Consider the following 16,635-nt stretch of genomic DNA (forward strand, 5'->3'; position numbering starts at 1 on the left):
TTTGTATCTCTTACCACCCGTGGAGCGCGTTCTCCGCTCTTTGTCTCGCGGAGTATGGAACAGCCTTTATTTTTCTGTTGTTTAATTTCTCCCAGTCTGTGTTTGGGTCCACCTTTGAAGTGAACTCCTAACATAACATCAGGGGCATGAAACATGAGCGACATGACACTTGGAGAAAGTCCAAAAACATGGACGAATTCCACATTATGGTACATCATTTCAGCCTGGCTGTTTCAATACGGTTCATTTTTTCAGTTTTTACTTTATTTTAAATGTAAAAATAATTTAAAAAGGTCATATATTAAAATAAATAAAGTTACTTGTTAACCTTTTCTGTTCAGTTTGTGGCTTCTTTGTTTGAACTTGTGTTTAATTTTAGAGTTTTATATTTTTTTTAACTTTAGGTTATATTAATTAAGGGTCACATTCCAGTATGGCTCCTTTTCCAGTTATTTGTAGATAATGTCAGCATAATATTGATAAAAATCTACATGGTATGATGGAAAACATCAAATTATTATACATGAAGGATAAAATGTAATTCAAAAGAAGAAGCCATAACCTTATGTGTTGTCAGTTTTTGGGGTTATGTGTATTTTCTTTTCCCCCCTCACTTTTGTTACCTATAAATGTCAGAATAACGTGAAAAAAATGTTGTTTTTTTTTAATATTGTTGGACATTTTGTACCATGTAGATGTTTATTTATTTATTTATTTTAATATTATGCTGACCTATTTTTAGGTGAAAATACATGGGAAAGAAGCCATACTGGAACATGACCCTTAATTAATATAAACTGAAGTGTAAAAAAAAACCCTTTCCAAAAAATCTAAAACTCTAAAACTAAACACAAGTTCAAAGAAAGAAGCCACAAACTGAACAGAAAGGGTTAACTAGACACAGGTGAAAGCAATCAGGGTCATGAAACATGAGCGACATGATAAAACACCCCCACTTTGTGGAGAAACATGAAAAATGCTGTTTGAATATGGTTCCTTTTTCAAGTGTTACCTACAAATATGTCGTAGAAAATGACTGTGAAACGCCTGTGTCTTGTTAACCCTTGTGCAGGTTAAATCTCGTGCTCCTGTCCCTTGTATGGTTCATACATACATCCTAAGATGTTCCCTGGTCCATTAGTTTATCGTTAATTTGAAATACAGTTTTCATTTTGTTCATTTCAGCTGTTAAGAAAACAAACTTAACCCTTTGTTTTTTTTCTTTAGTTTATTCGGCAGAATTGTACATGCATTCCCCCTTGATTTTTTTAGCTTGACCATTTCTGTTTAAAAGATCTTCATCACCCTGACGATGTATGTACGGTAGGTCCAACGTGATTAGAGTACATTCAGAAATCTAGAATACATCTATTTAACCGAAGCTAATATTTGAATCTGTTTTGCCACTTAAATATGCACGAATAAAATCCACAACTTGTCTTTGGTCAAACATAAAATATGTCACATTAACACTCTGCCTACTGTGAGATGATCTGCCTTCTGCTGTCATACTGAAGATGTACATGTTTACATGACAGTCAACTGTACAGATTAAGGCAAGTCAAGTGATGTCAGACAGGATACACAGAGAGTGGGGAGGGGTTAAATCAACTGAAGGGGGGGGGGGGGGGGGGGGCTGAATGATGCGGTGCAGAGGTGTGTGTGTGTGTGTGTGTGTTCAGATGTAGACCGGTTGTTCCTGCGCTGTCAGCAGGCGGTACATGGCTGCAGGCATCGTCTTCATGTGGATCTGGAGCAGAAAGACGTTACAGATCATTGTAATTACAAATTAAAAAGAATGCCATAAATATGGATAAATAAAAAAAAAATGTATTAATAATAATAACTTGTTTGTTTTTTTAATTTTACAATAAAACTCCCAGAAGAGGAAGGATGATGCCAGGCTTTTAATGTGAAATATTGTAACAAATCTATATTTTTTTTTCTTTATTACAATTGTTTATTTATTAAAACTACGTAAATGTGTTATTATTATTATGTTTGCATTTTTTAAGCCTCTACAAGCCATTTTGCGTATCTGCAGGCTATCTAACTGCACAAGGGCTGCAACACATCGATGAATTTTTGTCATGTGATCGATGGTCCCGTGTGTCTCTAACGGCTTTCTACTTTCACCAAGGAGTGCAATTTGTTTATTATCTGTTCTAAATGTATCATCGTGGAGTCTTGCTTCACCTCTCCCATGGCGTTGGAGAGGATCTGGACGATCTTCTCGTGAGGAGTCGCCACCACGCTCTGACTGTTGATTTCGATGATGCGGTGCCCGACGCGGACGCCACCTCTCTCTGCGATGCCTCCTCTCATCAGGCTGCAGATCTGCATCACACGGGGTGGGGGGGTGGGGGGTCAGTCAGGCAGAGTGCTCACTTAAAGCAGCATTAACCAAATAAAAGCCCTTTTCCTTAGATATATTTCATATTATTTACACAGCCCTGATACTCACAATGCCATTCTGGACACTAAAGCCCAGCTGGTATCTGAGGTCCGGCCTGCGAATGAGCACCATGGTGACGGGAGGACACCTGACGATGTTCATCTTGATCCTGGACTGAGACTTCAGGCCCTGAGGAAACGTATTTACACGTCAGGTTAGATAAGGAGCAGACGCCACACTTGAAATAACAAGAGATAAAGCTACGGTGTGTCTGTGGAACAGGACTAATTGATCAATTGATGAGTGGTCATTGATTATATTGTCATAAATAAAATAAATTGACGAAATGTCATAAAAAATAATATTTAAATATAAAAGACAAGTTTGAAGAGAGAAACAAAAAAAAGGTGTCAAGCTGATTAAAAAATATTAAAAAACAAGTGCCTTCCTGAATAAAATAAAATAAAATAAAATAAAATAAAATACAATCTGTCTTACTGGTTTAAAAAACAAAGTTAAAAAATGTAAAATAAAAAAGAGAAATTAAAAGTGCCTGAAAAAATAAAATAAAATAAAAATAAATGAAAAAAAAATGTAAAAAGAAAAAGAAAACCAAAAGAAAAAAGTGTCTACCTGATTAAAAAAAATATTTAACTAACTTTTAAACAAATGTGTAAACAAGAAGAAACCAGAGGGAGCAGTGGAATACCTTGATGATGCTCTGGCAGGTGCTGAGAGGTAAACCCACCAGACTCGTCCCATTAATGGTCATGATCTGATCTCCGATATTGAGGCGGCCGGACTTCTCTGCCGGCCCAGCATGCATCATGCTGGCGATGATGACCGTGGGTAGAATAGACCCCCAACCCGACTCCACTATCACCACACCCAGGATCTCACCTTTTTGCTTCTCAATGTAAACCTACAAGGAAAAAAAGAATCGTTTCTCATATCACACGTGGATCCAAGTGAACTAACACACAACACACTAACAGCAACCTGAAAGAGCAGCGCACACTTTGAGCTTCTAGCGGCCAACTGCACCGTTCTGAGGAAATACGAGATGACAGGAGGCGTCCAGGGCAGCGAGGGGCAGTCTGAGGTCAGATCAGGTTGAGCATCTCAGGACTCACCTTCATATTCTTTATTTATTTATTTGTTTATTCTGTATTTTTCCAATTGTCGCACAGCTGTGACTCCAAAGCTCATTTAAAAATACTGGAGGCAAACTAACATAGCAGAGAAATAATGACCTGAACTGAAGACTTGTGTTGCCGTTGTGTTGCTGTTGTGTTGTTCTTTTTTATGAACAGAAGTCAAAAAATATATATGTATTAATAAGTAAAGAGGATTCTTTTTCATTATATTTTGCTGTGTCTATTGAAATGCATGAAAAGCTTGTGTAAACTGTGCTGCCCCCTGCTGGCTCACTCACATCTCTGCAGTTCTCTGACTTGGAGAAGTGGATGAGGTCGTCGTTGTACATGTCCTGAGTGTTGAGCAGGTCGCTGTACTCCCTCTGGCTTAGATCCTCGGGGTCAATGCCGTTGGCCCTGAGGAACTCCTGGTAGGCGACGCTGAAGGACTGACCGATGGACTGAGCTATCAGCTGGGCCTGCAGGAGACACACACACACACATGTCCATGACTGCTCACCAAGTTAAGCTTTTAAGGCTTACCTATATCCCATTAAAAGACACACATGCACACATGCCCACGTTAGACACAGTTTGCTAAATAAATTAAATTGAAATAGGATCACTTTAAATTGTTTTCATATTTTATTTTATTTTATTTTATATGTTTTTTTTTAATTTAATGTTTTCAATTTATTTATTTATTATTTTATTATTTTATTTTAGAAATGTTCTAATTTGATGTCAAATTCCCTTCCTTAGTGGAGTATGAAGAATTTTTTTTTTATTTACATTTTTTTGTGTGTGTTTTTAGAACAGAAGGGGCATAAACACCAGAAGCAGGAATAAAATGAGGGTTTCTAACACTTTGCACATAAAGAAATCTAACCTCAGATCACCCTCTGTGGCCTCAGCCTGGCTGGCTGTGAATGCATCCTATCAGGAGCTCAAAACACCTCCAGCATCAGACCCAGTTTTACCTCAAATTCTCATAATCTGATCTCACATTGATAAATTTCATTCCCATCATTATGTTCACAGGGATAACAACCGGATAACTCACGTCCTCGGACTCAAAGACGTGGCAGATCATCCTGTACAGCCTTCTGTCATCGTGCGTCATGGTGGTCTGCTCGGCCGTGTGTTCCAGGTTGTCCTGCGCGCTCCGAGACCGTACCATCTTCCCGCGGGCCATCAGGACCACCATGTTACCAATGTCTGCGATGTAGGAGATGGTCCTCAGCGGCAGGTCCATTAAAGACTCCTGGTGGTCAAAAACACGCTTATTTTATCCAAACTGAGCTGCTGCTGACAGAAGTGTGCGGCTGTGGACTGTTGTTACCTGAGTGTCTGCATTGAGGACTTTGATTCTCTGCGTGGACATGAACAAATCGACCTCGACAGTGGACGGAGCCTCGCTGTCGGGGCTCTGCACAGTCCAACAAAAAAAGCAACAGGTTGATGAGAAGTGTGGAAATAAAAATAAGACTACAAAAAGCACATGTATCACATGCGACAAACAACAACAGACAAGGAAGCAATATCATCAAGATATATATATAGATATCTTGTAAACTCACCTTTTTCCTGTTCTTTGCCTGTTTCTGGGCAGCCTGCAGAGATCAAACAACAGAACACACACTCAGATCAAGACTGCAGGATGACAAAAGCCTGATCGCCTCACCCACAGTCTCTATTCCAAATGCCAAAGCAAGGGACAAAAGAACCTTAAAGGTGTGTGTTGTGTATATGTGTGTGTGTGTGGGAGGACAGTGATGTTACTGTCTATCACATCTGACAACAAGCAGGCTGCCAGAGGCCTTCGCAGCAAACATTATCAAAAGTGTTCCCCACATCAATGTGACACCATCGACCCCGAAGAAAGAGAAGAAGCCTCATGTGTGGAGGTTCGGATGACTCGCCACAGAGCACGGCTTTATCAAACGTTGACTGCTGCAGTCCTTTGCTCTGTGAAAAAAAAAATCTGTGGTATTTTGAAAAATGTAAAACTGTCTGTCCGCAGCCTTCAGCGGTGACTAAATGAGATGTCTCCCTGATGCTTTAGGCTTTAGGAAAATAATCACTTTAAATAAAAATATGAAAATTTGCCCATAATATTAAAAAAAACTATTAGCTGTATCCTTGATAAAAAAAAATCTGTAAGTCTGTCTATTCACAATATATTAATTGTCATCATTTTTAAGAAGTACAGTACTCTACAAGAAAGGAACTGCCAAATTTGCCTATTTAAACATTTTCCAATGGGTCCTTAAATGCATCATGACTATTTAACCAAGCTTGAAATTGTTTATTCTACATGTCTCACAAAAAGAATTGTCAAAAATGACATTTTTGTGCAAAGAATTGTTTTTTAAAAACAAAATATTTTACACTTTTCAACAAATCTATCAAGCCCTGATTGGTTTATCTGTGACAAATAATTACATGGCAAAAATTCAGAGAGTTTTGATGAATCTATAGCATGGGGAGCCATATTTGTTTGGGGGGCGGGGTCAATAATCACACTTGTGGTTTTGTCTTTTTTTGTGATTTATACTTTATAACTGTAACCAGGATTTATATTGTTTTGTATATATAAAATTGGCTTCTTAGTCAGGCTTAGAGATCTACTTGACCTGACACACTGTGGTTGGAATCATCAAGCGTGCTATGAGCCGAGAGAAAACACATCTGTCTGCTGAGTGTGTGGGCAGCTCTGCAGGCTGCGCGTCACATCAACATGACTCCTGACCTGTGGTGCATGTCACCGTATATCTCTGCTAAGAGCAGTCATGTCAGTGCTGTGTTTCACACCGGCAGACATCTTCTGTAATAATCAGCGCCCGTCTTTCTGTGCTGCTTGAGTCAACAAGCAATATTTTTACATGATCAGTGATCACTGTGTATATTATTTTATTTAAATTTATTTATAAATATAAATGTCCTCTATAATTGATTATATTATATTATATTATATTATATTATATTATATTATATTATATTATATTATATTATATTATATTATATTATATTATATTATATTATATTATATTATATTATATTATATTATATTATAGTTCCTGTTTTATTTTGAAAGTCCTGGTCCCCTTGTGTATCCTCGTCAGTTTTACTTCCTAGTGTTTTCCCTCCATGGTGATTGCTTGCCCCGCCCTAATGTGTTTCACCTGTGTGTTGTTAACCTGGTGTATTTAAGTCTTCCCCTTTTGTCTTTGGCTGTGTTACTACCTGTGATGTCCTCGTGTTGCGCCTTTTGTTGCCTGGTGTTCTTATATCTTTGTTCTTTTAGTGAATGTTTGTATAACAGTTTTTGACATTCACTGTCACACAGCGGTGCAGTCCAGCCATCATCAGTCAGAGTTTATTATAGCTGCACCATTTTTTTCTGATCTGTTCTCATTTTTGTATTTTTTTTTTTTTCAATCGTCAACACTTGTTGACACTTTTTAGCCCCTTTCATGACAGCTGACTGTATCTCGTATGACTGCATTGTGACTGTGCAGTGCCATGATATATAAGCCAATGAGGCAGATGAGTTGAGTTGAAGTGACTAATGCTCACTGTGTTCCCATTGGACTGACGTCAGTATGTCAGCAGTGAGTGTACCAAAGAGATGCCTGCAGTGTGTGTCTGTTAGCATTTTTATTCTAATTCCTCCAACACTCAACGAGTTCATTCAGGAAGACTCAGTCATTCACGTCATTCATCACTTATCTCTATCCGCTTCCCTGATCTCTCCCTCTTCCCCCCTTTCTCACCCTCTCTCTTTCTCTCTCACTCACCAATCACTGTTTGTCCGTCCCTCACCTGCCCAATCACAGCTTTGCATAGAATTTAAACATCTCTCTTCTCCAGCCTGCCCTTCAGATCGACTCTGGCAACCCTCCTCCACCCCAAGCACCCCCAGATTCCTGCCAGTTCAAGGCCTCCTCTCTCCTGCTCTCCAGCTCCTCCACCACCACCAGGTCTAGACCCAGAGGGGACTTCTAGAGGCCTCTCCTCCTGCTCTTTTCCCCCTTTTTGGATGTGGTCATCACCACCCATCTTTCCCATTCTAGGAAATATAACGACTAGTATATCGTCCTCATTATCACACACAGTCCTCCAACCTTTCTCTCTATAGGTTTCCTTAATGAAGCCATGTCCCAACATGTCAGTCAACCATCCAGAAAGCAGAGTCTGCCTCGGCTCCTGTCCTTTCTCTCTGCCTCTGACCTCCTTCTTTCTCCACGTCTACGCATACTTCTGTATTTGAATGTAGGGGCTGTCACTGTGAAGCATCTCACCACCGACTTTAAACCTTAATGCAACGCCGATCTATTTTTCTACACGACCGTGAATCATCTCAAGTCAAACGAACACGGCGAAAGCTACGTTCACATGGATGTGTCACAGTTGATCACTGTGACTGGAGGAAAAAGTGACTGAAATTATCAGCTTCCCCTTTTTAAAAAGTGTTTCTGACATTTTGTTTAAAAAGAGAATTTGGGAAATATTTTAAAATCATTTTCATAACAAACATAAAGTCTGTAGCTATATATAACATCCAGTGGGTGCTGAGGAGGAGAGCCTGTATGGCAGTGGATCAGAAGCAGTGATCTGTGGATGATGAGCTGTGCACAAACTTGAGAGATGTTTTTGCCTGCCGGCGGTGTTGCCTGACTTTATCAGTGAAGTGCACTTCACTGATACTCGCCTCCATTGGATCCAATACACCTCGAAAAAACATGCAGTCTGAACAAAAACCACTGTGTACCGCAGTAGTTATGCAGTGTCCACACAATGAAATCAAATATACCGTATCAGAAAGCACCCTCACCCGGACCCTGCTCATGGCCTCCTGAGCCTGCTGCATGCGGGCGCTTTTAGACGGCGTCCTCTCCGACAGCAGGTGGGTGCAGCCCAGGTAAGTCGCCGCAAAGATGATGCCGTCGATAAGGTCATCGGGGTCGCATGGTCCCGGAACTTTGTGAACAAATAGACACACACACACATTGTAAATGCTAGCAGCGTAAAGAGTGATGATAAGATCTGATGAAACTACACCCAACATCTGCTACAATTAAAATTCATGCTCGGATTAAGAGCATGGATTTGATCAGATAAAAGGATTTAATTTATAGGCATCCACTCACCATCCACAAATGTGGGAAAGGGTGGCAGAGATCTGCGAAGCTAAGGAGATATAAAAGAGAAAAGCATGCTTATTATTCCTCCGCACATACTGCAGGTTTCTCCTAACTCATTGAAATTCAGCAGGATATTTACTGCTGTCAGCTCCTGGCACAGAAACACCTTGCAAAACAAGTGCCTTTGTAAGATTTCTCATCATATCTGAGGCTAATTTGAATACATTTTGCCAGAAAAAAAAGTTTCCAAATCAGCCTAAGGACACCCTGTGAGGGTTAACCCCACCTCCTGGCCTGACGGCTTCTGCTGAGGTGACTGCGGCTGAGCTTGCGTCCGTGACTGTTGAGCAGGAATCTGCTGCTGATGCTGACACTGCGGATGGGGCGGCGCGTACGGCTGCGGCGGCCTTGACGCGTCCCTCTGCTGGGACTGGTGGCCGTGCTGGGGAGGCTGTTGGTGGTAATGGTGGGGAGTAAGCTCTCTGGATGACTCGGCTCTCAGAGGACTGACAGGATCCCGGACTGAGGAGTAGCGGGATGGAGACTCCGAACCTGACTGTGAGGGGGAGTGAGGAGAAGACTGAGAGATGGAAGGAGAAATGTAATAGAAACAATTGATTTAAATAAATAAATACATTAAATAATTAAAAAAAAAAAACACTGCAACTACAGCAGCTTTTAGTCAGGATTTGGGTATAAGGAATAAAATATATATTTTTTAAATAATCTAAAATAAGTAAATAATATGTCCCATTACATAACATTATGTAATGGGACAACATAACAATAATTATTTCATTTAATTTAATCAGTGCAATGCAGATTAAATATATATTTGCTACAGTACAAGGAATACTGGCTGATCTACAGCATAACTAGCAGCACTGTGAGAGATTAGGCTTCAGTTTCCATTTGATGAATTTTATTTTTAGCTGCCGCCAACGCATGAAGAATATGACCAAATTGTAAAAATCCATCTGATAAAAAGCAAACATGAAGTGAAGATACTAACATGACTGGTTTGGTATGCGTCCTCTGTGGGGCTGATCTCCTGTCTCATCACCCAGATGGGCTCCACGGGCTGGTCGGGTGTGTACGGGGACCGCACCGTCTTCGTCTTCACGCCCTCTATCGCCTCCTTGATGTCTTTAATGGCTAGGCTGATGGCGTCTCCTGAGCCCTTTGTGCCGTCCTCGCCCGCCGCACTGCTCTCATCCTTGGCCTCACAAGCACCGCCTTGCCCAGACGACTTGGTTTGGGTGTCGTGTCGTCTGGGTGCTTGCCTGTGACTCTTGGGGACGGGGCTTTGATCAGGACCGTCCCCCTCGCTGTCGGACTGACAGTCATAATGGTGCAGCCTGCAGCCGACGGATCGGTCCATGGGAGAGTGATGGGAAGCGCGATCTCGGCCCAGCCTTGGAACATGATGGGAGCCCTCGGTTGTTGGGGATAGAGCCCCTTTTGGTACATTCTCTTGTCGATGGCTGGTAAAGGGCTCTTGGCGGGACTCCTGCTGGGCTTTATTAGGCTCAGTCCTCCGACCAGTTTGCCTACGAGGTTCCCGATTTAGCTCAGGGTAGGACATCCTAAGGGGCTCAGGGAAAGAGTTAGGGTGGGCTTTCGGCTCTGGGTACGACTCGTACGCAGGCTCTGGGTAAGACTTTTGGTGGGACTCAGTATAAAAGTCTGCATAGGTTTTCGGATAAGACTCGGAGCAAGAATTGGAGTGGGAGAGTGAGCATGATTCAGAGCAATCCTCATCTTCTTCTTCAGGTAGCATGTCATTGTCAGGAAGAGGGCTCATACTGGCCTCTTCACTGAAGTGGTCTAGCTGGGGGAAAGGTGCGACGTCGGGTGAGGAGGGAGGAGTTGGTGACTGGAGCGGTGGCGGGCTGTGGAGAGGCCCGTCCATACTGAGTGAGGCGGCGCTCTCTGTGTCAGAGCAGAGATCTGTGATTTCACTTCCCTGAGCTAAAGGATCCACCTCTGCGTTCTCCCTTACTTCTTCCTGATCCCGATCTTCCTCCACCCTCTCTTCCTTCTCATCATGGCTGCAGCTAGAGTGACCTGTAGTTAAGTGGAAGTCCAGATCATTCGCTACCTCCTCTAGCTCTCTGTCATTCTCTTTGACTTCCTCTGCTTCCTCTTCATGCGCTACCTTACACTCCTGATCCTCTTCTGGTTCAGGAGGAGCATGTTGGGGGTAATGCTGCACGTCATGGGTTGCAGAAACAGGTGAGAGGTGGGTTGGGGTAACAACAGCAACGGGAGTGATGTGCGGAGATGCCCTGTCCTGTGATTGGTCCAATACAGGATCAGCAGATGAGCACTGCTGCACCTCTGCTGGACCTTCTTCCTCATCCACAGCAGGGGAAGAGTCCTGGTTCTCCCTGACCGGCTGCCGCTGTTTGTGACTTCTGAGTCTAGGGTTAGGGTCACCATGGCGACGGTAGCGGGTGACAGCAGCACGGTGTTGCAGTACGGGGCGCGGCTCGGCATCCTGACTCTCACCTCCATCAGACCTGGAAGGAGCCACTGCTGAGACCTGACCAGGACTCTGGGCTTGGCTTTGGGCCTGAGCCTGCCCTGACGGAGGCCTTCGATGCCGATGCCGAGGGGGTCCGCGGCCTCCCGGTGCGTGATGGTGGTGGTGGTTGTGAGGAGCGTGATGATGATGGTGGTGATGATGATGGTGGGGATTCGGTTCCCCATCCTGGTTGACCATCTGACATGGCCTCCAGGAACGACGTACAGGGGGTTCGCCGGCGGTCCCGTTGGGATGCCTGCTCCTCTGTGGCACAGCGCCTGCATTGTGCTCCTCATCACCCGCCGCCTCTCCCTGATACTTGTGGCTCATGGCTGGGGTGTGATTCGTCTCCAACTTTCAGAACATGCTCTTCTTGTCTCCAAGGAAACCTCGCTCATAGCACAATCTGGGAGATACAGAGACAGTGTACCACAAATAGCCAAGACACAATACTAAGAGATATTATATTCATATTGTATATACTGCACATCTTGCAGGAAAATATCACTGATCTTTACTATCACACAGGAGACTTGCTGTCTCTATACTGCTAATAGCAAAAATCTAAATCCTCTAGGATGCAGTGCACTTTAATCCGCACCACATTCATCTGTCCACCAACAGCTGGCAGATGGCACAGGATGGGAGAGTAAAGGAGGAGGAGGAGGAGGAGGAGGCAAGGTTGAAGGACAAGGAGGGACCTCTATCTCTATCTCTGTCTGATAAGACCTGACACAGTGGAACAGATAGGGCAGTGATCTGAATAATAAATGCCCTCTGTGAATGATATTTTGATATTTATTTAATATGACCATCCATCAGTTAACTCCTATTATGGGCCTCCCTGTATCTTCTGAGGTCAACAAACTGAGAAAAGGACACCAGACAGTAACCTAACACTCTATGTCCAGGAATAATAAAGTGCTCCAAGAAAAGGTCACCACTGGAGAAAACTGGTTTAATCATGTTACTTGTATTATTCATCACATGTTTATGAATGCCTTCATGAAGGCTTTAAAGCATTTCCCATTACTCAAATGTTCCTCCGAAGCCGCTTTCATGAGTTATTTATCTGACCTGCATATTCAGAAGAATCCATGAATGGGTGTCTGATAAATGGTTACTGAACATCACATGGCTCTTAGAATAACCAAGAACTTGTTGAATTGTTGTGAAAGTGTTACTGAAAATAAATACAAAACAGGATAAAGTCTTTTTAGTCAGTGTTTAACTGGCTGATAATGTGTTTTGGTAAACTACATAATATTGACCTGGGTGTACCCCAAGGTTCGATCAAAGGGCCACTGCTTATTATTATTTGCATACATTATCTTCTATCTTTCTGTGGTCATGCAATTTTAACATGTATACAGATGACACTGTGTTGTCTACCTATGAGAAAATTGCAACCGATGTTGCCACAAAACTATGAAAGGAACTCAATTTACAATTCTGCTGGACCACAAACAGTAGGAGAACCATCCTAGCTGATCAGCCATGATGATGATGATGATGACTCAAAAATATTTCACAAATAGATCTAAACTGCTGTGACATGAAGCCATGAAACAATGCTACATATCACACCTTTACACATACATACATACAAAATTACGAGGGAAACTGGAAATGATAGGATGATCTTTGTAGATTTTTATTTTGTTTTTCTACCATCATTTTTGTTGTTTTATTTCTATATTTGTGTCTATCCTACCCAGGGACCGCAGGTGAAAAATAGAAACTTAAACACTAATATATGACATCTCTCCTTTTTTTAGAGGGGCTAATATTTTTTGTACACTGTGCCCTATATATACTTTTTCTCTCCATTATCATCTGCTTGCAGACTAGAAATCAAATAAAGTTAAATATTATAGTCACAGCAAAGGCAGCTTTGTTAATTCCTTTAAAAAAGCATACTTTGCATTTTTTTACTTGTATCATAATGGATTTAAGATTAAGAAAACCTTTATTAGTCCCACAATGGAGAAATTGCATATTTTATATTGCGTAATTTGCATACTGAATCAGTACCCTAGTAATAACACTTGTGATCTTGGATTAACAGGCAGCAGAAAGAATTGGTCACTCGAAATTGCCCATAGGTTTGAGTGTGAGTGTGAATGGTTGTCTGTCTGTATGTTGCCCTGCGTTGGACTGGTAACCTGTCCAGGGTGTACCCCGCCTCTCACCCATAGTTAGCTGGGATAGGCTCCAGCCCCCTGTGCAGGACAAAGCGGGTTAATAGATGATGGATGGATTAATAGGCAGCAGAAGGTTCACAGGTGTACCCTTCATCTTATATGTGCAGGTTAATAAATCATGGAGTTAAAGTTAAATATGCTGCACATTGATAAGACACAGGGGGCAAAGGTTAATGCTGATCCTGTAATCTAAAGCACAACTGTCAGGGAGGGAACATGATGGGACACAGCAGGGGCGAGGAGCACACTCCCAGAACGAACAGCTAATGTCCCTCTGCCTGCCTGGTGTTTAAGTTCTGCAGGCGTGGCAGGGGCTGGGCGACTCGACTATCGGTCGGGGCGGTCAGGGAGAAGGGGTTGCCCAGGTCACAGATGGCCCTGGCAACTCAGCGGTTAGTGGGACCAGGGCCCACGGAGCTGTGAGCCTAGTGCTGCACTTCCATCTGTCAGGCTGCAGGGAAAGCTGTTGGCTGGGGGATTTACTAGCCCATTAACTCACAGATCTTATAGTGACAAACACACACTCACGACAACAGCACACGTGTGCTGTACATACTTGCAAGAATCTCCAAATGCGTCTATTGACTTTGTGTACAAATGAGGGGTACAAATAAACATTGTCTGGTGTACCTGTCATTAACAAAACAAAAAAGCAAAAAAGAAGAATTTAAAAGCTTAATTTACAAGAAAATCATTAAAAAAAGTGAGATTTAAAGTAAAATATATGAAATATGGGTTTTAAACCTAGATCCAGATCTACAAATCTAACATCTAGCTATAAAGTTAACCTCTTTGCCTTATATAACAGTTTTATTTTGTGGATCACAACATTTACATTTTATCTGGAAATTGCACCTGTCCTCACTTTTCCTGAGGGTATCCTCTCTCTCTCTCTCTCTCTCTCTCTCTCCCTCTCTCTCCCATACACCACAAGGTGACAGATCTGCCTCTACAGGCATATGGTCCACGCTGTGATGCATCAATAGTCACATTACTTTCATTGTGTGTCATAAAGACTGGGAGGAAGATAATGTACCCAAGCGCCAAAAGTGGCCGATGCTTTTATTTTGAAAGATTAAACTGTGCTGTCCTAAAATCCCCTCCCATGGCATTGAATGATTTTATTACGTTAAAAGGCCAAATGCCTTTTCTTTCGGGATCATGATTAATTAGTGATCAGCCTCTATGAAATGCGCTTAGGATGCTTATAAATGATCGTGTTATTTTGTACATGATGCGCATTTCCTGTCAATCATACACAGTGTTTTCGCCGTATCCCGATCTCCTAAACACCTGACATCTATACTGAGGCAAGATAAAATGTAGATGTCACCTGTCCTAGAGCAACGCCCGACGATCCAGATTAAATCCCCGCCGGTATCCGCCATCACCATGAAAAACAAGCCGAACACATTCCCGACCCCATCCCGCAACACACCAAAACCCCGATCCCGTTACCTAACCGTCCGTCGGACGGACGTGACATTTACCTGCATGTCAGAGGGGGAGAGGCCCGGTTCCGGCCGCTGTAGTACGCATCGTCCCCCACTTGTTTCCCCCTGTCGCCTGGCTCGGCTCGGTTTGTGTTGGTCCCTCCAGACAACCTGCCTCGGATTAAAATTGAGAGCTCGGCCCCTCCTCCTGCAACCGTGACATCAGAGCGGATTAGCGATGCACAAAGCGCCTGTATAAACGCTGCTACAGACACAAACAGTTCTTTACGAGAGCAGCCTCATCCCACCGACTCCATCAGAGGCAGGCTGCAGCGTGAGGAGCTGCTGCAGCGCGCACGCTCTCACGGTCTGTCAGGGGGGGGGGGGGGGGGTCGCTGCTATGTGATGGATCTTTAAGGCGTAAACATCATGCTTTTAAATGGGGTTTAGGACGGAAGGGAGGATAGATAGATAGATAGATAGATAGATAGATAGATAGATAGATAGATAGATAGATAGAGCTGGCCAATGTCACATGATTCCTGTGACATCACATGGGGCAGCATGGCAGGAGAGAGGGGAGGAAGAAAAAACAGATAGGGAGGAAGGGAAGGAAGAAGGAAGGAAGGATAGGAAGGACAGATAGACCATGACCAACTAGACATGTAAGTCCTCTGACATCACACATGCACCAGTTGATCAATAGCGCCTGTGTCTACATTGTTAGCACCTTAGTCACACGCTCGTTTCCGTGACAACAACATGTGATGGAGAATGCCAATGCTTTCCAGAGGGTAACCATGGCATCCAAGCTGTTGTTACCATCTCTGCAGCCACACATATTGGATTACATGCACACACACACACACACACACACACACACACACACACACACACACACACACACATAGCCTGCACTCCAAAACATGCAGAAACCTGTGTGTGTGTGACACATTTTAAAGATCTGAGCCAATCAAAAAGTTTCAGAAAATACCAAGGACACCAGAGAGAACATCTGAGGTAAAATGATTGCACTGATACTGGCATCAACTCATGGCACACACCCTATATTTCATGATCTAAGTCGAGGCCGGGTTGTTCTATCTATCCACAGTGAGGACATCAATAATTTGTCTCTCTCTCTCTCTCTCTCTCTCTCTCTCTGCATACATACATGAATGAAGTTATACTGTACACATTCTGTCCTTAAACTCACACCACATTCAGTGAGTCCCGGCTGAATCCATTACTGGAATTAACACACATTAATGTTTCATCTCGACCCATTACTGAGTTATCTCTTATCATGCAGAAAACCAGTGGCCTCAATTTACACACACACACAACAGGGACTAGTATGTTTACATTTCTAGAGGCGGTCTGCAGGTGGCGCCCTTCAGCTGGATGGTGTTACATATCACATTACAACACTCTGTCGTCAACCTGTTCACACTGACACTATTAAACACATTTGGCAGCTGCCCAGTACAATCGACCTGTCTCCCAAGTGGCCACTCTGGACTTCTAATGACATCTGTACATCACTGATACAAATGAATGACTGTTGCGGTGATTTATTGAAGTGATTCATGTCTGACATACTGCATTATAAAGTCATGTAATAACGAAGACAAAAAAAGATAAAGGCTTCTAGATGACCAAATGTGTATTATGTATTTATAGGCTTCCATAGGATGTCACTTGGTGCTGCTGCTCATCAGTCCTTGATGAACTGATCATTCGAAAACCCAAAACCCTCCCAACCCCTTTTCATTTCTTCTCTTCTATCATAC

At 42.7% G+C, this 16,635-nt stretch overlaps 1 protein-coding gene across 2 annotated transcripts; it reads right to left on the minus strand.

Moving 5' to 3' along the window:
• Positions 1 to 1,259: 1,259 nt before the first annotated feature.
• LOC114443696 (amyloid-beta A4 precursor protein-binding family A member 1-like) lies at positions 1,260 to 15,015 on the minus strand. 2 transcript variants are annotated; one of them, XM_028417964.1, is made up of 13 exons: positions 14,900 to 15,015; positions 9,691 to 11,611; positions 8,965 to 9,234; positions 8,685 to 8,724; positions 8,369 to 8,514; positions 5,112 to 5,144; positions 4,874 to 4,960; positions 4,595 to 4,795; positions 3,831 to 4,010; positions 3,105 to 3,317; positions 2,465 to 2,584; positions 2,197 to 2,337; positions 1,260 to 1,750 (listed from the first exon to the last, which is right to left on the minus strand). In XM_028417964.1, exons 2-13 carry the CDS (start codon positions 11,533 to 11,535, stop codon positions 1,679 to 1,681), a joined length of 3,348 nt encoding a protein of 1,115 aa, XP_028273765.1. In that variant the 5' UTR covers positions 11,536 to 11,611; positions 14,900 to 15,015; the 3' UTR covers positions 1,260 to 1,678. The 2 variants fall into 2 exon arrangements, with proteins under 2 accessions (XP_028273765.1, XP_028273764.1); XM_028417963.1 differs by having other exon boundaries at positions 8,965 to 9,258.
• Positions 15,016 to 16,635: the final 1,620 nt, after the last annotated feature.

Source organism: Parambassis ranga, chromosome 12, assembly GCF_900634625.1.
Source record: "Parambassis ranga chromosome 12, fParRan2.1, whole genome shotgun sequence".
NCBI lineage: Eukaryota > Metazoa > Chordata > Actinopteri > Ambassidae > Parambassis > Parambassis ranga.

Bases quoted from the DNA above. Each gene is read 5' to 3' on its own strand.
- LOC114443696 (XM_028417963.1), bottom strand. From the start codon at position 11,535: ATGAGCCACAAGTATCAGGGAGAGGCGGCGGGTGATGAGGAGCACAAT. The intron at 4,011-4,594 runs GTGAGTTATCCG...TGTCTCCTGCAG, and splicing joins ACGTCTTTGAGTCCGAGGAC to GCCCAGCTGATAGCTCAGTC. The intron at 2,338-2,464 runs GTGAGTATCAGG...CGTGTGATGCAG, and splicing joins TTAGTGTCCAGAATGGCATT to ATCTGCAGCCTGATGAGAGG.